Source organism: Cucumis sativus, chromosome 3 (assembly GCF_000004075.3).
Source record: "Cucumis sativus cultivar 9930 chromosome 3, Cucumber_9930_V3, whole genome shotgun sequence".
Taxonomy (NCBI): Eukaryota; Viridiplantae; Streptophyta; class Magnoliopsida; order Cucurbitales; family Cucurbitaceae; genus Cucumis; species Cucumis sativus.
The window spans coordinates 18,910,865-18,935,666 of record NC_026657.2 but is presented as its reverse complement, the minus strand read 5'-3'; the positions used below and the strand labels follow the sequence as shown (position 1 = coordinate 18,935,666).

Sequence of the window (24,802 nt, the reverse complement as noted above, 5' to 3'; positions counted from 1 at the left end):
TTTTTTTTATTGAGTTTTTGATTGATTTATAATTTTATTAATTTTGGGTCATTTCACACAACTGGATTAGTGAGTCGTTATATTTAATGATTTAGTAATATTTGAATTTGAAAATTGTCGAAATAATAATACTAGAGCAAAGAAACTGATGAATTATATTTTCTTAAATGCATATGATGAAAATGAGTTACTTGTATAATGGTACGTTTGGAAATATTTCAACAAATATATTGAAAGTTACTAATTCAATTTATGAATAAGAGTCAACATTGGAGAAAGAGACCAAATGCGTAAAGAAACCGAAGTCTAACACAAAAGTGAATGCTATTTGACACCAAACAATAATACCTATACAATTGGTTGTAAAAGGATATAATGTAACACAACATCATCATATATTTGTGATAAAATCAAACTAAAATATTGTTGCTCAATTTGAATAAACCATCGACCGATGATAAAATCTTTATTAGAAAAATAAAAGATTTTATTTAATTCTTTTACCTTTTCAATGCATCATTTATTATAGAGGACTGTTTCACTCTTTTTGTGACTTGCAAAAAAACAAAGGTAAAGTTTCTTTTTCACATTTATTCATTCTTTCCTCATACACAATTTATTTCTTCCTTTTCGGTCAAGCTTCTTTGATTTAGAATCAACATCCAAGTTCAACGATGGAGTGAAAAATGTTTTGAGAGAATAGAAAGAAAACAAAAGGATCAACGTACAGCGATTTAGTGTGGTTCGACAAAATCCCCTACATCCACTTTGAAAACTATCAATTTATTATTATTATTTTTTAAAGGATTACAAGATGAAAGAACATTCTTAGTATCTCTTCTCTTTAGAGTGTAAAACTATTAAAAATTAGTTAGCAATTAACCGTAACTAATTTTAAATTTCTTGAACTGTTTTTTAATAGATCCAACAAAGGAAAGTTGAGTTTAAAGCTCCAACAAACTCTTCCTTTTGAACGAAGAACTTCCTTGATAGTCTTCACTTCAAGTATTTATTTTTCAGCATACAAATCTATTACTTTGAGTAGATTTAGGCGGTGATTGAACTTAGCTTTAGGTAAAGCCTTAGTTAGGAAATCTGTTGCATTATCTTCTATGCTGATCTTTTGTATGCTCGTAGTTCCCTTTTTCAATAATATCTAGAACAAAAACCATTTTGACATCTATATGTTTTGTCCTGTCATGATACTGCTCGTTTTTTATTAAATGGATCGCGCTTTGATTGTCACATAGAAGTTCTATGGTGTCTTGATCATAGCCTAGCTCACTGATAAGACCCTTTAGCCATACACCCTCTTTTACTGCCTCTAAACTGTAATGAATTTTGCCTCAGTAGTTGATAGAACTACTATTGACTGAAGATTAGACTTCCAACTACTTAAATTTCCTCCTTCCTCTTATCACAATCTTCTACAAAATTTGCATCAACATAGCCTTTTAGAAGTACTTGAGGTTCATCAGGAGCTGCATATAGCAAGCCTCTGTTTACTGCTCCCACTAGATATCAAAATACCCGCTTAGTAGCTTTCCAATGATTTCTCTCAGGATTTCTCATGTATCTACTGACTAAGCTTGAGCTGTAAGCTAAATCAGGTCTAATGCAAACCATTAGATACATCACGCTTCCAATTGCACTAGAGTAAGGAACATTAGACATAACTTGTTTTTCAGATGATTCTTTAGGAGAGCCTTTAGCATAGTTTGAATTGTTGGCCTAATAGGAGTAGACACTACCTTAGCATCAGACATATTGAACTTGATTAGAACTTTCTTGGTATATTGTTTATGTGATAGAAACAATTCCCTTCTGCTTCTTTGTCTTGTGATTTTCATTCCTAGGATCCTTTTGGCTGACCCTCGGTCCTTCATTTCAAACTCATTCTTCAACTGTTCTTTTATCTCATTTAGCTTAGTAAAATTTTTACCAGCCAGTAGCATGTCATCAACATATAATAGTAGATAGGTTATGCTTCCATCAGTTAGCTTCTTATAGTAGACACAAGGATCATATAGACTTCTTATAAAGCCTATTTTGTTGATGAAATCATCAAACCTTTTATACCAACACCTTGGTGACTGCTTCAATCCATGTAAGGATTTCTTTAGTTTGCAAACTATCTGTTTTTCTTTTAGCTTCAAAGCCTTTAGGTTGTTTCATATATAAATCTTCTTCCAGGCTTCCATGTAGAAAAACTGTAGTGACATCCATCTGTTCTAAATCAAGATCTTCACAAGCAACAATAGCTAGGAGAACTCTGATTAAAGTGTGCTTTACTATTGGAGATTTTTTTTTTTTTTTTGTATATAGTCAACTCCCTCTTTCTGTTTAAAGCCCTTAGCAACTAGTCTCACTTTGAATTTCACCTTCTCGTTCTTTTCACTTGAGAACTTCTTCTTGTAGATCCATTTGTAGATGATAACTTCTTTGTTAAGAGGTCTACTAGTCACCTCCCATGTTTCATTCTTATATAGAGAATTAATCTCAGATTTCATTGTTGCAAGCCATTCATTCTTTTCATCACCATTTAATGCTTCTTCAAAGCTGGTAGGTTCTTCATTATCATCTTCTAGGGAGTGATTAGAAATGCAATCAGTCCTTGCATATCTTGATGGTGGTCTAGTTGTTCTTCTTTCTCTATCACTTGTCAAAAGATAATTTTCTAGATTCTCAACTTGTCTATCTGTTCAATTTTCTGAGGTACTGGGAGCATCTGGTGATTGTGGTTGATCATCAATATTCACAGAATCTTTATTACATCGATAAATTTTAACATAGGAACTAGAAGTATGATTTTGCACTTCTGTTTGCTTACTTGTTTCAGAGTTCATGTAGAACTCATTTTCTTTGAAAATCACATATGTACTAATCAAGCTTCTATTTGAAATAAAATCCTAGCACTTGTATCCTTTCACTCCTTCAGGATACCCTATGAACATACATTTTAAGGCTCTAGGCTCCATCTTACTTTGCTTAGTATGTACATAGGTTGTGCATTCGAAGCTCTTCAAATTTGATAAGTCAGGAGGTGTACCTCTCCACATTTCTTCACGGGTCTTCATGTTAATAGAAATGCTAGGACTTCTATTAATGGTATATGTTGTTGTGGTAGATTAAAGCTTCTGCCCAAAAGACTTAAGAAATTTTGGCTTTTGATAGCACACATCTAACCCTTTCCATCAATGTTCTATTCATTCTTTCTGCAACTCCATCCTGTTGTGGAGTATACGCTACTATCCTCTGTTTAGTAATTCCACACTCATCATAAAGAGAGTTAAAATTATTGCCTAGAAATTCTAGGCTATTATTAGTTCTAAAATATTTCACCTTCCTTTCAGTTTGAGTTTCAACTTTAGTTTTCCAAGTTTTTTTAAATCATTCAAAGTTTTGATCTTTAGATTTAAGCAAATACATCCATACTTTTCTAGAATAGTAATCTATTAAGGATAAGAATTACCTGGAGTCTCCCCAAGATGCTATTTTAGATGGTCTCCAAATATCTTCATGGACATAGTCAAGAATGGCCTTGGTAGTATGTTCTCCTTTAGTGAACCTCATTCTTTTGGACTTTCCATACACGCAATGCTCACAGAAACTGAGTCTTTTTGTTCATCTTACTTGAATTAGGTCTTGCTTCATGAATTCATTCAAATCTTTCTCACTAATGTGTGAGAGTCTTCTATCCCATAGTTCCATCTCAACATTCTTTTTTGTTTCTGACAATAGGAAATATTTAGGTTGAGCAACTCTTTTCAACACATAGAGGTCATCTAATTTCTTTCCAGTTAGGACAACTCAACCTTCTTTTTCTATCTTCCAGTTCAAGCTTCTTTGATTTGGAATCAACATCCAAGTTCAACAATGGAGTGAAAAGTGTTTTGAGAGAATAGAAAGAAAACAAAAGGATTAACATAAGAGATTTAGAGTGGTTCCACAAAATCACCTACATCCACTTTGAAGACTATCCATTTATTTTATTTTATTTTTATTTTTAAGGATTACAAGATGAAGAAGATTACAAATAAGTGCTTAGTATCTCTTCTTTTAAGAGTGTAAAGCTATTAAAAATTAGTTAGCAATTAATCATAGCTAATTTTTAACTTCTTGAACTGTTTTTTAACATACCCAAACAAACGGAAGTTGAGTTCAAAGCTCCAACAATAGAGAACATGTAATTGGATTCTTGCAGTATAAGATTTGGAACGAGTTTGTGAAGAATTTTTTTGGCTTCCAAACACATGAATTAAAGGGATCCAAATTGTGTATCCTATAGGCTATAGCTAACATTGCCTACTTTACAAAGTTATCTTTTGATGTTGATCATGAGATCAAAATACATATATATGCATGAGCATATATATATATAATGACATAACAAGTATATGTACTTGTTCAACCAGTTTGGGTGTTGAGACAATTCAACTTGGCCAAAATAGTAGGATGAATATGTGATACAATAAACACACAACACAGCTGTACTAGATTGATTTAAAGGTAAGCATGACCAAGCTAAGAGGCAACAACTTAATGTGAATTACATATTGCTATGACTAGTATACGTCATAATGATTTTGCAGTAAGAGATATAGTAGATGGGCTAGCCAAGTGTGGTGTGACAATTAATACAATTTAATCCAACCTCCAATAAATAAAAGGTTAGGTTAGTGATCAAATATTATAGTTAGAAACAAAATAAAGTAACTAAACGTTGAAAAGTGAAGCCATAGGGTTGGAATTGTTATAGACGACATCAATGATCAACCCCTCCTCGTCATCCTTTCTAACCTACCCTTTTCTAGAAAATTATTATTATGGTTTTTATTTACTCCATAAATGTTAAACTATTACACACTCATACTATTAATAATATTTCAATTATACTATTTAATTTTGACTCTAGTTTCCATTATTTGTTCATTAACTTTAAAAGATATATAATTAATTATGCATTTTATAACTCTATTCTTTAATTTTGTGCTTCCATTCTATTTGCTTTCTAAATTTCTATATTTGGAAGTAATTACTAATGCTCATCTTAGATCCTCCTTCGTATTAAACAACTAATTTTAATTTTATAGTGACTATTTTATAAGAAAAAATAGTTTAAATTATAATCTAATGAGTTGTTTTGAATCATTAATTGATATGCCATCTATAGATCAAAATACCAAACTCAATAATATAAAATATAAACTTAGAAGCTTTTTAGTTGATATGAAATTTTAAATTTATTTCTTTTCACTAGTTTAGTCAATCAAATCATTTTAGATAATGCCTCGTTATAAAGTTTACGTTCAACAAGAGGACAACTTGTTGAACAATATACTTTAACTACATAGACCAAAGTGTATTTTATGTCACAATATGGTTCCATCTCTACTATTTTATCATATGATTTTCTCTTGGTTGGATGCCTACACTTGATTTGAGGAAGTGGAACACGTGATATTTTTTAAGTTGGACTCTTTGAATAAAGCTTATCTTCAAAGGTGGTCAACTTCTAAGTTGGAAGTCTTCTGGTTCTTGGGAGAATTCTCAGAGTAAATTTTTTTTATCCCTAGTACAAATGAACCAAACTTTTCTATTTACAGGATTCTCTAGTGGGTTTTATGTGCTTGAGCCTAGTTGGTCCATGGTTCAGACCCATAAACTCAACATATGGATTTGGATCATATTTAGTTTTTAGACTAAATTAAACTTATTTTCTACCTCAAGTGAAGTTTAGGACAAATAAATAATATTTAATTGGATAAAAATAATTAACTTCATCCAACGGTCATAGTAAAAACATGTCATTTAGCCAATTTACATTTTTAATTTTAAATATAAAATATATGTCAACTTTTAATTAGTTTCAAATTTAATTATTTGCCAATTTTTATGATAACAATGGATGATTGGTCCAAAAATTCTTATTCAACTAAAACTTATATATCTTTATAATTACATGTTATATTATAAGATTATAAGAAATGAAAGAGGAAAAAACAAATATATCTTTCGTTTTGAAGTTAGGATAGATATATGTTTTGTTTTTAAGTTAGGATAGGTATGGTCAATAGGACGCTCTACATTCATTTATTATGATAAATAATAAAAAGTTGAACCAATGGGTGGGTAAAACACACTTTGAAAGAAAAGGAATTACATATTCACTTTTATAGGCCAATCAATAATTAAAAATACTTAGTAGAATGAGTGATTTATAGTTTATTATTCTTCTGGTCTCTGTAAAAGTTTAGTATGAATGATGAAAATTTATTGACCATGCTAATCTATTCTACCAATATTTGTAAAAGTTTTCTTTATAAATAATATATGATACAAAAACTTTTTTATTACTCATGCTACTGACTTTGACTTTTCTTATATGTTCTTTTTTATATATATATCTATATATATTATTTTTATGTGACATGAATGAATGAAGTGGATCAGCCAATTTTGTGCAATTAGACAACAATACTGTCTTTTATAAAAGAAAAAAAAAAGGAGACTTCAATATAATCAGCTCAAACTCAATGATCTCAATGTGTTGAACATTGGATGATATTAATACTATAATAAACATAATCATAAATAGGCTTAACTTGACCTATTTGTCTCTTATTTTTGGATTGTAATAAAGCTTTAATGCATACACAGGCGACTTGCTATTGGAGTCAACATCAATCGATACATCACAAGACATAGTTTGAACACAAAACTTTCTAAATTTCTTTTTTCAAATAAAAAGTTCAATCACCAACATGCATTTTATCACCCCTACTCACTTGTGAGTTTGAAAAGATAAAATAACGTTAAAAAGATGTGATGGGTGGGTAAATAAATTTAATATTATATCAACACTTACCAAATACAATTACTTGTCTAAAAATAAATAAAGGGATTGGATCAAGGTAGACTAAAACCTTATGAATATAGAATAATAATGATGAAAGTTGCAGTAAATAGTCGATAACTAGAAATAAAGGAAAAGGAGTGGTGAACTTAGGGAGAAAATCAGAAATTTATGCCTCCAAGGGTATAATAAATAGGAAAAGGAGTCCAAAAATGAAATGAAGATTGCGTTAATTGAAAGGCACATATTGAACATCCTTTTCCTCTTTTCCTCTTTTTTTTTTTATTTTTCTATTTTCTTATATTTGTTCTTAGCCACAAAAATTATAAAAGAAACTGACATACTGACGTCTCAGGGTCAGCAGAGTAATAAATGAAGAGTAATTTGTTGTATTTGTTTGTGTGGATTAGTTTTATAAACTGAAGTAGTGGACTGCATTGATCCAAAAAGTTGAGAATGCAAAAACAAAAAGTAGGTGATGCCATGATATATCCAAAAAGTTTTACTTTAGAAGAAACCAAATTTGATTTCTCCACTTTGCTGATTTATTCAACTACAAATTTAAACTTCTTTAGGTTTGCCCTCTTTTCTTTCTTTCTTTCTTTCCTTCTTTTTTGTAAAATAATTCTCTGTTAATAACAACGTTTTGATTGATGGTTTTTGTTTGTCAAATCTATGTTTTCTTTATCCGAAATTCTCAATTATTATTGTCATCTTCCTAAAATGATATTCCTCCTATATATATACACACACACACACACACACAATTAATTCTTATAAATGTATACATTTAAATAAACTAATTATTTGTTAAATAAATGATTTCACATAGAGTTTAATAGTATAATTTGCTGATTATTTTAAATGTGGGCGTGAACCAAATTTGTCATTTATTTTTGGACATTCATTCCTCTCAAATATTCCAAAAATGTCCAGAGCCATTCAAAATTTACCTACTCCTCTTTAATAGTATAATTTATATATATACATCACATGGTATGATGCAAATCTTTAACTATTGAAATTGTATGTTTTTGGCCTTTTGAAAACATAGAGCCATAAATAGGTTACTTGGTTGATTCCTATTGGACCTTATATATATTATTAATTTAACATGTTATGCCAAAATTTCCAAATCTTAGAACCTTTGTCTTCATTCCACGGACAAAAACATATTTCAATTATATAAAACCATAATTGTAAAATAATGATCCTGATTTCAAAAACAAATTACACAACAAAAAGAGAAGTAACGCGTGAAATTCAAAAATGACAAAGACAAACTTAAAATATTTAAAAAAGGATCGATTTTATGAACTTTTTATTTCATTACGTTGAACAATATTTTAATGGTATGTTATATTAATGAAAATTTCCAATAAACATTCTTGTTATATTTTGTTTTAAGAATGATTATAGAGATAATAATAAGAATGATAATAATTAAATAAAAAATCGAATGATTAGGAAAATGTTTTAGATAAACTTATATTAAAGAATCTATCAAAGAAAATCAAACTTTCATGCCAAATATACAAACGCAAACCACTTATCGATATCTACTATGTTTGTTTGATCTGTACTTAAATTTAAAACTGAACTTCAAAATCAACTATTCCTAAAATATGGATACAAAATATAAAACATTTTAAAATTTTCAATTGGCTAAATTCATTAAAAAAAAAAAGAAAAAAGAGTATTTGAGGAGGAAGAAGAAAACAATAATTACAGAAGATGATAAAAGAAAGGTCACGACAAAATGAGTTGCAATGGACGTGAGCCATGACGCCGCAAAATCCCAAAACTCTATTCATATTTAACGTCATCTCTTCTTCTTATTTACAAAGCATTAAGCTTTTACATGATCTCCCTCATTTCGGTCTACCATGAAGGTCCAACTCTTTACTTGTGGTGAGAATTTAATGTCCTTCTTCTGGCTCTGCCTCTTGCTTTTCTTCTTCTTTTCTTCTTCTTTTTTGGGTTGTCAATGGAGTTTGTGATCTTCTTCCGAAACCCACGAGAATTACTGCCTTTGATTTTGTAAAGTTTCGTTCTTTTTATCTACAGGGATCTTCTCATTTAGGTTCTTTTGTGTTGTCTTAGATAATGGTTGTATGGAACCTTGATGCGAAGGGTTTGAACTGTGAAATCAATCACATTGAGGTTTGTTCTTCCCTTCACTATTTTCCATAAAAGAAGCAATTAAGAATGTTTGATCCTTTCAAATAAAATAATATATCATTGTGGTAATGCTCCCTTCACTATTTTCCATAAAAGAAGCAATTAAGAATGTTTGATCCTTTCAAATAAAATAATATATCATTGTGGGTAATGCTAGAAAGCTTCCATTTGTTGATCCGTGAAGAACAAGCGCATTTAGAAACGTGAATCTTTTCTACTTTTGACTTCTAACAACTGGACCAAAATATTGTTATATGAGTAATTGAAAGGTTTATAATAGATGGTGGGGTGGGGATTTGAATCCGGAACCTCTTGTTCACATAAACATACGGGTGTCAGTTGAGCTAAGCTCATGTAAAGGTTATTTTGCTTTTTAGAGCTTTATCGAATATTATGTATCAATGTCGTCTTATTAACTAACGTCATTTGACATTCATAGACAAGAAAGAGGAGGGAAATGGAGGCCATATGGGATGTGTTCTGTGGAGGTTACGACTGTTTCAATGGTAGTGAGAAACCTTGTGGTTTTGACTACAACTTTCTTTCTCGTTCCTCTCCATGTTTAACTCAAGCTTTGATCGTCAGTTTTGATGTTTTACTGTTCATCTTGCTTGTATCCAATATTGTGGAGAAGTCAATGAAAAGAGTTCACATGTCGTATCAAATTCGTAACAGTTCAGGTTTGCTGATTTTGTCTGCTATCTTCAATGGTTGTGTTGGATTGGTGTACCTTGGTTTAGGCATTTGGACTTTGGTGGAGAAGTTGAGGAAAGATCACACTGCTTTGCCTTTGCAGTTGTGGTTATCAACTTCCTTCCATGGCTTAACATGGTTATTGTTGAGCTCTATTGTTAGCTTATGGAGTAAACAGCTTCCAAGAGCCTTGTTGCGCCTATTGTCCATTGCAGCATTCGTGTTTGCTGGGGTTGTTTGTGCTCTTTCACTTTTTGATGTTGTTTCGAGTAAAATAGTATCAGCAAAGATGATTTTAGATGTTCTATCTGTTATGGGATCGGTTCTATTATTGCTTTTCTCTTTTGGTTTTTTTAGTTGCCAAGAGAGTGAAGAGAGTATAAATGGGAATGGACTTTACACCCTATTAATTGGTGAGGCTAATGAAAGTGGTAAGCTTGATCCTGTTACTCCGTTAGCCAAAGCTGGATTGCTGAGTAAAATTTCATTTTGGTGGATGAATCCTTTAATGAAAACGGGAAAGAAGAAGACTCTCAACATTGAAGATATACCGATGATGCGGGAGGCAGATCGAGCAGAAAGTTGTTACTTACAGTTCATAAACCAAATGAATGAACATAAAAGGAACGACCAAAGTTCTCAACCATCAGTCCCCAAAGTCATTCTTTTATGCCATCGAAGGGATATATTATTGTCAGGATTTTTTGCTTTGTTGAAAATACTTTTTGTCTCTGCTGGTCCTCTGCTTCTCAATGCCTTCATTTTGGTTGCTCAGGGACACCAAAGTTTCAAATATGAAGGTCTTGTGCTTGCCGTTTCACTCTTTTTTTCGAAAAGTATTGAATCCATATCACAAAGGCAATGGTACTTCAGAACCAAGCTTGTTGGTCTTAAAGTTAGATCTTTGCTCTCAGCAACTATTTATAAGAAGCAATTGCGATTGTCCAGTGAAGCTAAGTTGATGCACTCGAGTGGTGAAATCATGAACTACGTTACTGTAGACGCGTATAGGATTGGAGAATTTTCATTTTGGTTCCACCAAACTTGGACCACGAGCCTTCAACTATGTATTGCTCTTTTGATCCTCTATAAAGCAGTAGGAATAGCAACCATAGCCTCCCTTTTAGTGATAATTCTATGTGTAGTTGGGAATGCTCCAATTGCCAAGCTACAACATAAGTTTCAGAGTAAATTGATGGCGGCACAAGATGAGAGACTGAAAACGTTTACGGAGGCTCTTGTAAACATGAAAATTTTGAAGTTATATGCTTGGGAAACCCATTTCAAGAACGTAATTGAGAAGTTAAGAAAGGAGGAGCACAGGTGGTTGGCAGCCGTGCAATATAGAAAAGGATACAATGGCATTCTCTTTTGGTCATCTCCTGTTATTGTCTCTGTTGCAACCTTTGGGGCATGTAGTTTTTTGAACATTCCACTACATGCCAATAATGTGTTCACTTTTGTATCTGCATTGCGTCTTGTTCAAGAACCTGTCAGATCTATGGGCGATGTCATTGCAGCAATCATTCAAGCAAGGGTCTCTTTTACACGTATTGTTGACTTTCTGGAGGCACCTGAGCTGCAAAGTTCTAGCGTTCCTAGAAAGTGTGTGAATATGAATGATAACTACTCCATTCGGATCTGTTCAGCATCTTTCTCGTGGGAAGAGAATTCAGCGAGGCCTACTCTTCGTAATATAAATTTAGAGGTCAAGCCAGGTTCAAAGGTTGCAATATGTGGAGAAGTTGGCTCAGGAAAATCTACTCTTCTAGCGGCTATTCTTGGTGAAATTCCAAATGTTGAGGGAAATGTAAGTTATACTTGCTCATCTGTCTCATTACTACATGATAGAGCTAAATTCATCATGATATAAATTGATCCTACACTTTATGCTTTATGCTTTCATCTTGGTCTCTCTTACATAAATTAGGTCAATATGATTTAAATGGCCTTTTATATTGATTTCACAGATCCAAGTTAATGGAAGAATTGCTTATGTGTCTCAAACAGCATGGATCCAAACAGGGTCCATACGTGATAACATTTTATTTGGCTCTGAAATGGACAATTGGAGATATCAAGAAACACTTGAGAAGTGTTCATTGATGAAGGACCTTGAGTTACTTCCTTACGGTGATCTCACTGAGATTGGGGAAAGAGGAGTAAATCTCAGTGGTGGACAAAAGCAAAGGATTCAACTTGCGCGTGCGCTATATCAAAATGCTGATATATATCTTTTAGACGATCCATTTAGTGCTGTTGATGCTCATACTGCCACAAGTTTGTTCAATGTAATTCTCAAGTTCTTGACATTGTCCTTTTTTTTTTTTTTTTTTCTGTTTGCTCAGACTGTGTGAAAGCTAACTGGCATCATGACAGGGATATGTTATGGAAGCGCTCTTGGGAAAAACTGTTCTTCTTGTGACTCATCAAGTTGATTTCTTACCTGCTTTTGAATCTGTCCTGGTTAGTACAAACTACAAAGCACCATTTGAAATATTAACCTTTGTTTTCCTGCTCATTCCACTTTGTATCAATGAAGAACTCATGGTATTGATAACACGTTCCAAGTTTAGTTCTGTGACTCTTCTGCTTGTGAATACACCCAAGTGAAACATGAAAAATAAAAACTTAACCCTACATGTTTCAAAGTGCTCTAAAAATAGTTCCTTAACAAGCCCCTATTTGTTGAATCTGTTCTTGCGCTAGTTCGGTGCTTTGCCCCTCATTATCTGTTTTGAATCAAGATTCAGGCCTTTGAATGCTCATTTGTAACATCCTAATTCTAATTTGTAATTGCCAATTGCAGCTGATGTCTGATGGGGAAATTCTAGAAGCAGCCGCTTACGACCAACTGTTAGCACATAGCAAAGAATTTCAGGACCTTGTCAATGCACACAAAGAAACTGTTGGTACTGGAAGCCTTGCAGATTTATCTGCTGCCAAGAGTTTGAGAACATCTAGTAAAGAGATAAAGAAATCCTTTACTGAGAAACTGTCGGTAATTTCTGATGCTAATCAGATAATTAAGCAGGAGGAGCGAGAAGTTGGAGACTCAGGATTCAAGCCTTATATTCAGTATTTGAATCAGAACAAAGGCTTCTTTTTCTTCTCCTTAGATGTTCTCTTCCAATTAGCATTTGTGGCATGTGGAATAACTCAAAACTCTTGGATGGCTACGAACGTTGACAATCCCAACGTCAGCACCTCGCGCCTGATCATAGTTTACTTGTTGATTGGAGTTACTTCAACATTATTCCTGGCTTCAAGAGCTCTTTTAACAGCTTTTTTAGGTCTGCAATCTTCAAAATCATTGTTTTCTCAACTACTCATATCTCTTTTTCGCGCACCGATGTCCTTCTATGATTCCACACCTCTTGGAAGGATACTTAGTCGGGTAAACATCTCAAGCTCCAAAAGCTTTTTGAGATTGAAATGAACAGAGTCTTCTTATACTTGTTTATCCTTTTATAGGTCTCAATGGATCTTAGTATTGTGGATCTTGATGTCCCGTTTAGTTTAATATTTTCTGTGGCTGCAACCTCCAATGCCTATGCCAGTCTTGGAGTTTTAGCCGTAATCACGTGGCAAGTTCTATTCATCTCCATACCTACAATCATTTTGGCAGTTTGCTTGCAGGTAATACTGACTAAAAGGTCCATTAGATATAAAATTCTAACTGTGTGAGGCTTTTGAAAAGTGACTTCAAGTTATAAGATCTCGATAAATTAATTTAGAAGTATCTAAGGAGATGACTTAGATGTGTATGAACAATGATCAAGGTCACTTTTTCTTTGAAGTAACTGACAAGGAACAACCACTTCTTTGTGCAGAGATACTATTTTGCTTCTGCTAAAGAACTCATGCGTCTTAACGGGACGACAAAGTCAATGGTAGCGAACCATTTGTCTGAATCCATAGCTGGAGCAATGATAATTCGAGCTTTTGAAGAGGAAGAGAGATTCTTTAAGAAAAATCTTGAATTTGTTGATGGAAATGCTAGTCCTTTCTTTCACAATTTTTCAGCAAACGAGTGGCTGATACAACGGTTAGAAATGCTCAGTGCAGTAGTCCTAGCCTCGGCTGCATTTTGCATAGTATTGCTACCAACCGGAAGTTTCAGCCCTGGTGCGGATTTAACATTTTCATTACATAGTCATTAAATCTACCTATTCTTAAATCTCATGTTATAGAAGTTGTATGCTTTGCTTTTATTGTAGGTTTCATTGGAATGGCACTCTCTTACGGCCTTTCTTTAAATATGTCCTTGGTCTTCTCCATTCAAAATCAATGTAATTTAGCCAATCACATCATTTCTGTAGAAAGATTAAACCAATACATGCATTTATCAAGTGAGGCTCCCAAAATCATCGAAGCTAACCGTCCTCCAAGCAATTGGCCCTCTATCGGCAAAGTGGAGATAATTGACTTGAAGGTAAGTAATATGCTAATAAAAAGTTGAAGCCTTTGGAGAGAACGTCAAACTAACCATGATCGTTTCGTTTTACAGATTCGGTATAGACCCAATACGCCCCTTGTTCTTCATGGTATTAGTTGCACATTTGAAGGCGGACATAAGATTGGTATTGTTGGTCGGACTGGCAGTGGTAAATCTACCCTTTTAAGTGCCATATTCCGCTTGGTTGAGCCAGCAGGGGGAAAGATTATAGTTGACGGCATCGACATTTGTTCGATTGGACTTCATGACCTGCGTTCACGTTTTGGAATTATTCCTCAAGACCCAACCCTTTTTAAGGGGACTATTAGATACAATTTGGATCCCTTAGTTCAGCATAGTGACCATGAAATATGGGAGGTGATGCTTTGTTCTTTAGAGGTTCATTCTGCATAACATTTACTTTACCATAGTTCTGAAGTTACTATGTCTTTGATTATACAGGTACTCGAAAAGTGTCAGCTAAGAGACGTTGTCGAAGAGCGGGAGGCAGGACTGGATTCCTTGGGTAATCTTTTCCATAACCAAGATAGAGTCTATATTTTTCTTTTGTAGTTTCTCTTAGTTTCAGGTTGCGGGTGGCTAACATTTTGTAGGTGGCTAACATTTTGTAAATACCAGTTGTAGAAGATGGTTCAAACTGGAGCATGGGACAACGACAACTTTTCTGTTTAGGCCGTGCGCTTTTGAGGAGAAGTCGAATATTAGTGCTTGACGAAGCAACTGCATCAATTGACAATACGACTGATATGATTCTACAGAAAACTATTCGATCTGAATTTGCCGACTGTACTGTGATTACAGTTGCTCACAGAATACCAACTGTTATGGATTGCACAATGGTGCTTGCTATAAGTGATGGTAAGTTTTGATAATTCAAACATAATTCAAATACATTTTCTTAGTATCATAGGATCCTTCGTTCATACATCCTCAACTTTCACTGTAGGAAAAACAAAGTTAGAAATGATTCGATCTTAGTTTTCTTATGGAATGTTTCAATACAATTTTTCAGGGAGAATAGCAGAATACGACAAACCAGCTACGTTGATCAAAAGAGAAGGCTCCCTATTTGGACAGTTAGTGAAAGAATACTGGTCTCACTCACAATCTGCACAATTGTTTTGAAACCAACAATTTATTTGCACAGCGGCATATTCTTTTGCTATCTGAAGAGAAGTTCAAGAAATGGATTTTGCAAGACAAAGGGGGGAGTAGATATTGAAGAGCAACTGATCAGGCGTACTTATCCTCTTTTCATATAGGTCCTTCGTTTTTTGTGGTGCAGTCTTGCTTCATTCAGAAATGGCCATCTCCCCATCAGAGTAGCTGGTGCAAACAGAGTAATAGCCACATTTTGTTTGGGGAAAATTTTGTTCCAATGGAACCAATTTTCTTACCAATTAGTTTTGTGAGGGATTGAAGAATTTTGTAAAGTATCTTCTCATTCTCCCTTCTCAAACTGCATTAATGATCATTTGTACCAGTAAATTTTTTGTTGAGAAACGTATATGTTCCATCTACTTTATTCTCCTGTTGAACAAATCTGTTCAGTTGTGTCTCTGTCTACGAACAACAATTCAAGCAGCAGTAATGAGACTTTAAGAAAGATATTCGACTTAGAGTTTTGGTAGAAGTTTAAGTTTGTAGTTTTTGGGTTTATAATTTGTAGAAGGTAGAATGTAGTGAGCAAAAAATGGATTTCATTTCCTAGCAATTGTGGAATTGGAAGAAAAGAGATCAAGATATTATGTTATATTTATTGACAGAAAGGAATGATTAAAATACAATGAGCAATGATAAATATTATTCAAGGTCCTCCAAGCACAGCATTCTCAATATCTTCTCTGCTTAAAGCATAGCTAAATCTTCTCTCTACATCTTTCTCAAGATTTCCTGGTCCACTCTTGAGATATCTGCATTGTGTGAGTATCAAATTCAAAACCAGTGGCTGAACTTACCTCACAACCAATAATAGAAAGGGTTCTTTTTTTTTTCGTTCCTGTTTTCCTTTTCGTGTGTGAGCGAGGTGTTGGGGGCAATGTGTTAGCCCCTAATCATTTATTCATTAGAAAGAACAATAAGGGAACTGTCAAACCGACCAGGGAAAAATTCATTAGTACAATTAGTACATAATCTCTTTGCTATCGTTATGCTTTGTAATATGGACAGAACAGTGATTCTATGTTTGGTAGACATTACCTGAATTTTTTAGCAGGACTGCGAAGAGGTTATCTGGTTTTATATTGTAATACTTGCGTTTGATAATCAAATCGTAAGTAAGAAAGTATTCTTACACACTGATAGATAACAAAGTATCAGAGTCAGTCACTAAAACGCCATGATTGGAACTTGGAAGGAAATACACCAGCTAGTCTCTCTCCTACTCTCACTACCAAAAAGTTAGGGTAGTTTATTCCTTGTTTTAAATATTTTGATGCAGTTCAAGACGTTTACTAGCACCCAAGAGAATTTAAAACTCAATGAAGTGTAAAAAAAAAAAAAAAAAAAAAAAAAAAACAAAGGTATCAGCCAAGCTATAAAATTCTCCATGCTCTATTCTGCCATCTTATGGTAACAAAAAACAAATTATGGATTGTGGTTCGTTCTTAGCTTACTTGTTTGACATTATTTTTCATTCTCACCCAAGAATCTTCACTACCCTCTACTCCACAAGGATGAATTGAACTGGATATACCACTTTATTATTAATCTATAACCAGTCCAGAGGATAAAAGCTAGAGGATTGTCCATCATCCCAGCTCAGTTTTGACCATAGTTTCAATAAAGACAACAGCAAGGCATAATTATCTTCTTTCCATGGAGATTTAATACATAAAACAAGCATCATTTAGACAACCTAATAGAGGCAGTTACATATAGATGCTTGCTTGAATGAACACAACCCCAGAGTCCAATGCCTGAATTCAACTCCATTGATATCTTACATAAGTTAAACAACCCAAAAGGCAGTCATGAAAAAAGAAAATTCTAACAAAATTCTAAAACCAAAACAACAGCGAACAATTCATTCCCATTGCAACTTACGAAATAACCCTGATCAGAAAATGCAATTAAAAGATAAACAAAAAAAACCCAAATTGAAAAACACAAATTCTTATCACAAAATCACAAAAAAGGGGCGAACCTTACATAGAGGTCGGTGACATCGAGTGAGAGCTGAGCGTGCCATTCAGGCTTCTCGATCAGCCACACAGCTCAATCCTTTTTACTTTGGTAAAATCCTAAGTTCTTCAACCAAGCCTCAACGCAAGGCAAACTGTGAGAATACAAGGGCTTCTTCTTTTCTGGAAGCTTGTTAAGACACTCGTCCTCTGGAGAAGAGAGCTCCTCCTCTGCTTCGGAAGACTTGGAAGAAACAATGGTGAAGGAATTCCTCAAGGATTGAGAGATGGGGTTGCTCGATTGTGGGAGTTTAGTGGAAATTGGACGCCAAATCGATGAAATTTCGAGATGATTTGAAGTGGGAGATGGGAAAACATTGTTACAGACATTATCCCTATCAATATGAACTATATCTACGTATTATTTATCAAATTCTCTAATTTATTTGCGACTTTCTATTTGATGAAAGCAGATAGAGAGAGAGGGAACCTTTGGAGGCGGGACTCGTAGGCCGAAGCAATGCCCGTTATTGCTAGTTGCTCATCTTGGAGGGTTATTCATCATCCTCCTATAAGATAGTTACATACTATACTGCCTAATGAATTAGGTGTACTTTAGGTTAAATACGAATGCCATATATTTACATCTAAGCACATTGTCACATGGCCTTATGTAAGGATAGTCAATTCTAATCCATGCTTTTTCACAATCATGTTTAAATAGAAGCGAAAAACAAAAAACAAAAAAAAAGTGACGTCGTGCTAACCCACCTCAACAAGTTAGGGATAAGCAAACGTTGGACTAAGAATTTATATTTAGTTTGATGTCACTTAAAATGCTGATAGTGCACTTTCACATAAACATAAGGTTAAATTTTCTACGTTTCGTTTTGTGGAATCATAAAGACGTATGTGAGAGGTATAAATACAATTTTGTTTCGTTTTGTGGAATCATAAAGACGTATGTGAGAGGTATAAATACATTTTTGTACTCGCATATTTCATTTAAAATGTATTTTTGGTTTCTATATTTTTATTTATCCAAACGCTTTAAATAAAAATGATTTAAAATATATTGAATTTATATATTTATATTGTAAATCTAAAAAGGAGAATTGAATTGTATATCTCTAAGTTGGAATGTATTGCATGTGTCCCTCTTCCTATCATCTCTTTGTTGTTTGAAGATTGTAAGTAGATTGTAAAATTGTTAGAACTTATAAATAGAAGTAGTGTGGGGGTTCACGAAAGGTGTAAAAAATTTGGGAAGTAATTTCCGAAGAAGAATTAGGGAGAGAATATTCCTCTTCCTTACCCTAATGCTCAAACCAAAAGATTAAACCCAATACAAAACTATCATTTGTCTCACAAAACAAATCACCGAATTGAATTGAGAGACAATAATGAAAGCTGAGTTCAGAGTCAGAGGCTGCACTTCAACTACAACTACACACTACATGAAAATTATTGATAAAAAAGAAAAAAAAGGATTAGGAGCTACGTAAGCCAAAAAATTTCTTTTATCAGAGCTAAGCTAAGGCTACATAACCCCCATAAAACAAGCTAGGGCACATCTCATACTCGATAAAAATGAATAAGGAAATATCGAGGTTCACATACTTGGGGGGAGAAAAACAAAAATAATCAAGACAGAAAATAATTAAGTGACGTTTCTCACGTAATTTCTTGGCCTTCATACTCTACACTTTACGGACTTGAATGTTGTGAGTAGATGGGAACCGCCATATGGGTTGTCTCCCACTCTGAAGGAGTGCTACCTCTTCTCCTTCCTTCACCATTCCTTGACTCTGTACACGACATACTCGATGAGTCAAAGAGAATTCCCGTGTATGTTTGGAAGTGATTTTAACTTTTGACAGGTCATTAACTACTCGAAAACATGTCTCAATAAAATGTAACTTTCATCTCATCAACAAAATTTAATACTCTATGTTTTAAACTAAAAGACATGTCTTTAATTACTCAAAAGGAATTTAATACTCTTTAAAATGTAACTTTCATCTCATCAAAATTTGTTTTGAATTGGTTAGAGTCGTGTTTTCAAAATAATGATAAAAGTGATTTTAAATAACTCCCAAATATGTTTTAGACTGAGAAGCCATTAAAAGGTTCCCAGAGAGAAAAATATATTAAAAGAAAATTGGGGGATGGCGTACCTGCAGCATAGTCAAGGCATCAGTAAAGGTCTGCTCAGCATCCTCAGAGAATTGCATGTATATGGGGCACACTCCTTGATACAAAGCCAACCTCTGTTGAATCCTTTTACTGCATGCCACAAGTAAGAGAAATTTAAGGAAACTATCATAGCTGAAATCCAGTACCTCGTTAAATGGAACATTTCTATTTCATGAATACTGAAACTGCAAGCATTTTCATCAACAATGAACTTCAATGTTCATATAATTGAGTGTGGTGTTTACTTGATCAAACCCCTTATGCTTATATTTTGAGTACAGTGAAAGGAACGATCCAAATCATTTAGTACTGACACGAAATGTCAACCAAAAAGGAGATAAACGAATAATGAGGCAGTTGATAAACATAAGTAGTTTAGATTCAGTCAATAAAAACGAAAGTAACAGAAAGGAAAAGTCAGAATCTTGAATGCAAACATATCTATCCAAGTCAAATAGAATATGATTGGCTGTCAAGAAGACAAGCAACTCACTCATTTGTAAAGGCAAATGTTGTGCCAGATGGTCGATAATGGCTAAGGAGGATAGCCATAAAACCAGTTCTAGTGAAGACAACTATTGAGGTTCCAAGAGTGTTGGACATCATTGTTGCATGATAAGCAAACATCTCGCTCATATGGTTCTACATATAAGAAAAGTTACCAAGTCAATATCATGATGACAAATAAAATAACAAAAGAACAGAAGAGGGAGGAAGCAAGAAATCATGTTTCATATCAATGTAGCGTAAATATAATATTTTTAAATAACCTTGAATGTTTGACCGAGATTAAATGGCATTCGACCACCTTCTATAGTTGCTTCAGTCCGTAAAGCAACTGTATGCATTACTTTCACAGCTTTTAATGGGAATCTGGAAATTGGCATAATTGGGTGATCAAATGAACGAAAATATTTGTTACTGTAAATTCACCAAATAGACACCAAAATAACAAAAGAAGCCGGTTGAAGTTTATTTACTCAAATTCATTTGTTCCTTTTTTTTTTATTTTGGGAATTGTGAGCAGTACCGATCAATATCTGCACATCATGCATTCTAGCTGATCAGATCAAATCAATTAATCAATATGAACTTTTGTCAAGAAAATTCAAACCATTCTGCTGTACACTTAGTCTTGAAAACCAGATCTAAAGAAACAACATAATCTGGACCAGAACTCCCTAAGATTTCTTGGATAAGTAACAATTGCATTCGGTCAGACAGCATAAGAGTAACTAATAGCATATTCAGCAACTAAAGATTTCAAAAACAATATAATGGGTCTCAAATGTATGAGCCAATCACAGGTTAACTAATAGAATACTGAGGAACTAAAAAGATAACTCACTTTCCATGAGCAGTTTCTCCAGATAGCATGATTGCATCAGCACCCTCTCTAACTGCAATAGCAATATCGGATACTTCTGCTCTGGTTGGTGTCGGATGAACAATCATACTCTCAAGCATGTTAGTAGCTACAATGACAGCTTTCCCCATGCCTCGACACAGGTTGATTATCTCCTCCTTCATACCGATCAAGTATGTTTAGAAAGTTTGCCATATAAAACATCGAACATCCTCTTCTACTCTAGGGTACCCAAAAGATCGCTGCTTTTTATTATTATTATTATTATTGGAAAAGTTAACTACCTGCAGAAGAGGAACCTCTTCAATAGGAAGTTCTGCACCAAGATCACCTCTGGCAACCATTGCCTAAAATGAAAAGAAATAATGTTCTTCAATTAGCAACCAAGCCCCCAGACTATCAACAAACTTGAAAACCTTTGATGGAATTCGACATTAACGAAGCTGTGAAAAAAATCAAACAATTACCCCATCAGAAGCTGTAATAATTGAATGCAAATTTGGTATGGAGTCTGCACTTTCTATTTTTACAATCACATGAATATCAGCATCACAGCCTGCAGAGTCAGATAAGTTAATAAGTCTGTAGCAGAACAGACAAGCAAAAATGCAGCATCCAAATTGTCTTTATAAGCACAACATAAAGATCTGAAGCTATTTACTCTTGAGATATTTCTTCAACTCATGAACTACTTGTGCATCTTTGACAAAAGAGACAGCATAAAAATCAACTTTGTTGTCAACTCCAAATTTAATATCATCCCAATCCTTCTCTGCAAGAAGCAGACAACAAATTCATTGAGTCACGGACAAAAAAACAAATTTACTTTTAGAAAAATCCTGAAAAGAAGAAACTTCATTAAAAGGTGAAATCTGTAGGATATGCTTATTCAATCCAACCAGTAATTGAAGGCAGTGTAGCACTTTTCCCTCGAACATTTAAATGTCTCCTGGACTTAAGCTCTCCTCCATCAATAACTTCACACAAGACAGAATCTTCTGTCTTAGACTTCACCATCAACGACATCATTCCACCTAATAGGTTTAAATAGTCAATGTTTGTGCAAGGCACGAGATAATCAGAAAAAAAAAGGTTCTTTATTTTCTTTATAAAATTTCAACTACTAACAGCCATATGATGCAAGTCTGTAAGATGAAAATTAACATTAATCATTATTTTTAAAGAGGAAGGTAAGATTACAACACATGATACCATAAAGGAAAAAAGCAGTAACTAATAATAGAAGGGTATCTACTTAGTGTCATTAAAAAGCAATGGCATGCACCCTGAGAAAACAGAAACAACAAACAAACACACACACACACACACATATCAACTGATGCACATTTGACTCTCATTCTCATATAACACAATACTCCTATCCTTCAAAGCTGACTTATCAGTTATCACCACATGGAATGTAACCCAGTATTCTATAAAACAAAGTTTCAAAGAAGTGGCAAAAGATATGTACACAAAAAGGGAAAATAAGTGTTTAGGAAAACCAGCATACCATCAACAAGAAGCATGTCCCCAACTTCAACATCATTAACAAAATCATCGTAGTTCACACTGACAGTATCTGCAGTGCTAACACCTCTCCGTATGGTGAAGGTAAATTCCTGTCCACTTTCTAACAATATTGGTTGTGGTAGGTCACCACTCCTAACCTCAGGACCCTGACAAAATGAAGTAGATAATTAAAATTTTATGTTAAAAGAATTAAAAAGCACAGAAATCACTTAATAGATGCATCAATTAAAAAAAATCTAAAAGACACAATTGAGTTGAAGAAGATATAGAAACCTTAAAAGAAAAAAAATGTAAATAAAAACAAAAACAAAAAATTCAAACTTAATTTGTATCTATGGAATGACCTGAATTTCAAAATAAATAATAAAATAATACTAATGAAAAAGAACAAGCTAAAGCACAAGGCACAAGAACAAAGTGCATATCAGAATGGAACAAAACTTAAGAAATATAGTTAAGAACCCATGATACAGTCGAAACTGTAACTCGTTTTAGCAGGGCAAAGATAGAGAATAAAAATATAATATTATCTTGTTTCCTTTTGAGAAAAAAAAGTAGAAAATATAGGCTCCGTTGTGGTAACATTTCTTTTCTTTCAAAATTAAGCCAATTTTCTCTGATGTCTTACACTAGTTTGCATCTTCTTTAAATACATTGGTTGCATTTTTAGCCAAATTCTACAAGCAAAAACTACCTTTTTAGTTTTCAAATTTTGATAAAATATAGATAATAAAAGGAAAAAAGTTGGAGGTTTGAGTAGTGTTTAATTTGTGATTTTCAAATGGTTACTATTTGTGATTTCCAACAAAATTAAAATTTTATCGGTGAAAACATATGTTGCCAATAATATTGAACATGCAGAAATACGACAACGAACTTGCCTTGGTGTCAAGCATGATTGCAATGCAATTGTCTTGCGATTGGGCATTGTATTCTCTAACTAAATCTATAACTTTCTGATGAGATGCATGGTCTCCATGGGACATATTCAATCTTGCAACATTCATTCCAGCCTCAGCCAGTTTCCAAATCATTTCCTTCGTATTAGTCGAAGGTCCAATCGTGCACACAATCTTTGTCTTACGTCTAACTGTAGGCTTCGACCAAATACCAACAGGTGTATCCCCAAGCTGTTGAACAGCTTGTATATGTTCAAGTTGCTCATCTGCCTGATAAGCAAAATTCATAATGGTATCAACACGTGAAAAAAAGAACATTAGAGAGGGCTTCTTGAGCAACCGTCAGAAAATTCAGAGATTAAAAATGGAAAACAAAACAAAAACAAATCCTTGCATCTTCAATTTTTCAGAGACAACAAGAAGCACACTAAATTTCCGGCTAGACAAAAACTCAACGCGTCTAAATGCAGGAGCTACGTTATGTCAAATCACGGGATCCAAACAACTGGTTGCTATACACATAAACTACACCATTTTACATCCTGAATATTACGTGCATTCCAAACAACTCCGTAATTTTTTAAGCTTTTTAAGCAACGTATTTTCAATATGAAAATCCCCCGACTCCAGCTCCCCATTTCTCCTAACAAGGAAATAAAACAAACAAATTAAAGAAGAAGAAGAAGATCACAAACCCTCTTAGAATCTTGAGGTGAAACCGGAACAACTTCAGCTTGAGCAGCTTTCTTAGATGTAATTAAACTTCTCCTGTAAGAAAAATTCCAAGTCTTCTTCTCATGCGCCAACACTTTAGAGCCAACACCAAAAGAGCGAGCTCTGTCGAGTCGTTCTTGCACAGATCCCGAGCTAGGGCACAGGAATGTGCTGTGAATCGACCTGGTAGCCACCACTTGTGACATTGTAGGAACAGAAGCAAAAACAAAAACAAAACAAAAAGAAAACAAAACAAAACAGAGAGAGAAACTAAGGGAGAAGAGCAGGAAGAAGAGATTTAAGAGAGAAGAAAGATGAAGGGAGCAAGGGATGGTGATGATGATGATACGAACGTAGAAAATTTCGCCAAAACCGTAAGGCGGAATTACCAATGGCAATGTGAGAATGAGAGAAAGCTTCGGTTGTATCGAAGAAATGGGGGAAGCTGGTACCGCTGTTGGGCCTTCTTCGTTCAAAGCGGCGGTTTGGCACTTAAAAGAACTAACATTTTACAAATATACTAATTATTTTATTTTAATTTTTGAGGGCACTTGTCAGCGAGCGCGTCTACTCAACTCGCCTCCTCCTCTAGTAGTTATGAAACAACATGCTTCAGTTCAAATACTTCAACTAAATGGGCCTATATTTGACCCTAACCCTCACTCTTTTTATCCTTTTTCTCAAAGGCCCACTGTATAACTTCCAAAATTAGCCATAAATTTGGTCAATCTTAAATAATTTTTTTAATATTTTCCAAAATCTTTAGTATTTCTCAAATTAGAT

General features: G+C 33.9%; 3 protein-coding genes across 4 annotated transcripts; 1 reads left to right on the top strand and 2 right to left on the bottom strand.

Moving 5' to 3' along the window:
- The first annotated feature begins 8,559 nt into the window (after positions 1–8,559).
- Positions 8,560–15,714, top strand: LOC101210136 (ABC transporter C family member 10). Of its 2 annotated transcripts, none has more exons than XM_004149415.3 (13): positions 8,560–8,767; positions 8,960–9,019; positions 9,477–11,540; positions 11,701–12,021; positions 12,110–12,196; positions 12,540–13,127; positions 13,205–13,369; positions 13,564–13,858; positions 13,951–14,165; positions 14,241–14,546; positions 14,631–14,694; positions 14,808–15,047; positions 15,202–15,714. In XM_004149415.3, exons 2-13 carry the CDS (start codon positions 8,963–8,965, stop codon positions 15,312–15,314), a joined length of 4,515 nt encoding a protein of 1,504 aa, XP_004149463.2. In that variant the 5' UTR covers positions 8,560–8,767; positions 8,960–8,962; the 3' UTR covers positions 15,315–15,714. The 2 variants fall into 2 exon arrangements, with proteins under 2 accessions (XP_004149463.2, XP_031737729.1); XM_031881869.1 differs by having other exon boundaries at positions 8,924–9,019.
- Positions 15,715–15,911: 197 nt separating this feature from the next.
- Positions 15,912–17,732, bottom strand: LOC101209888 (the record flags this gene model as incomplete). Its single annotated transcript, XM_011653120.2, is given in 2 exon segments — positions 15,912–16,102; positions 17,335–17,732. Coding segments are annotated over 2 exon segments (504 nt in total), but the record flags the coding sequence as incomplete, so codon positions are not given.
- Positions 17,733–18,584: 852 nt separating this feature from the next.
- Positions 18,585–24,513, bottom strand: LOC101206887 (plastidial pyruvate kinase 2). Its single transcript, XM_031883158.1, has 12 exons — positions 24,001–24,513; positions 23,288–23,575; positions 22,387–22,552; positions 21,773–21,907; positions 21,535–21,645; positions 21,341–21,429; positions 21,158–21,220; positions 20,856–21,031; positions 20,278–20,380; positions 20,001–20,149; positions 19,489–19,597; positions 18,585–19,119 (listed from the first exon to the last, which is right to left on the bottom strand). The coding sequence occupies exons 1-12, from the start codon at positions 24,223–24,225 to the stop codon at positions 19,012–19,014; spliced, it is 1,722 nt and encodes a 573-aa protein (XP_031739018.1). The 5' UTR covers positions 24,226–24,513; the 3' UTR covers positions 18,585–19,011.
- Between the last annotated feature and the right edge of the window lie 289 nt (positions 24,514–24,802).

Excerpts from the sequence above, each read along its gene's own strand:
- LOC101206887 (XM_031883158.1), bottom strand. The coding sequence starts at position 24,225 with ATGTCACAAGTGGTGGCTACCAGGTCGATTCACAGCACATTCCTGTGC. Across the intron at positions 22,553-23,287 it reads CAATCATGCTTGACACCAAG|GGTCCTGAGGTTAGGAGTGG; the intron begins GCAAGTTCGTTG and ends TCATTTTGTCAG. Across the intron at positions 20,150-20,277 it reads ATCTCGGTCAAACATTCAAG|AACCATATGAGCGAGATGTT; the intron begins GTTATTTAAAAA and ends TCTTATATGTAG.
- LOC101210136 (XM_004149415.3), top strand. The coding sequence starts at position 8,963 with ATGGTTGTATGGAACCTTGATGCGAAGGGTTTGAACTGTGAAATCAAT. Across the intron at positions 13,859-13,950 it reads AACCGGAAGTTTCAGCCCTG|GTTTCATTGGAATGGCACTC; the intron begins GTGCGGATTTAA and ends CTTTTATTGTAG. Across the intron at positions 14,166-14,240 it reads TGGAGATAATTGACTTGAAG|ATTCGGTATAGACCCAATAC; the intron begins GTAAGTAATATG and ends TTCGTTTTACAG.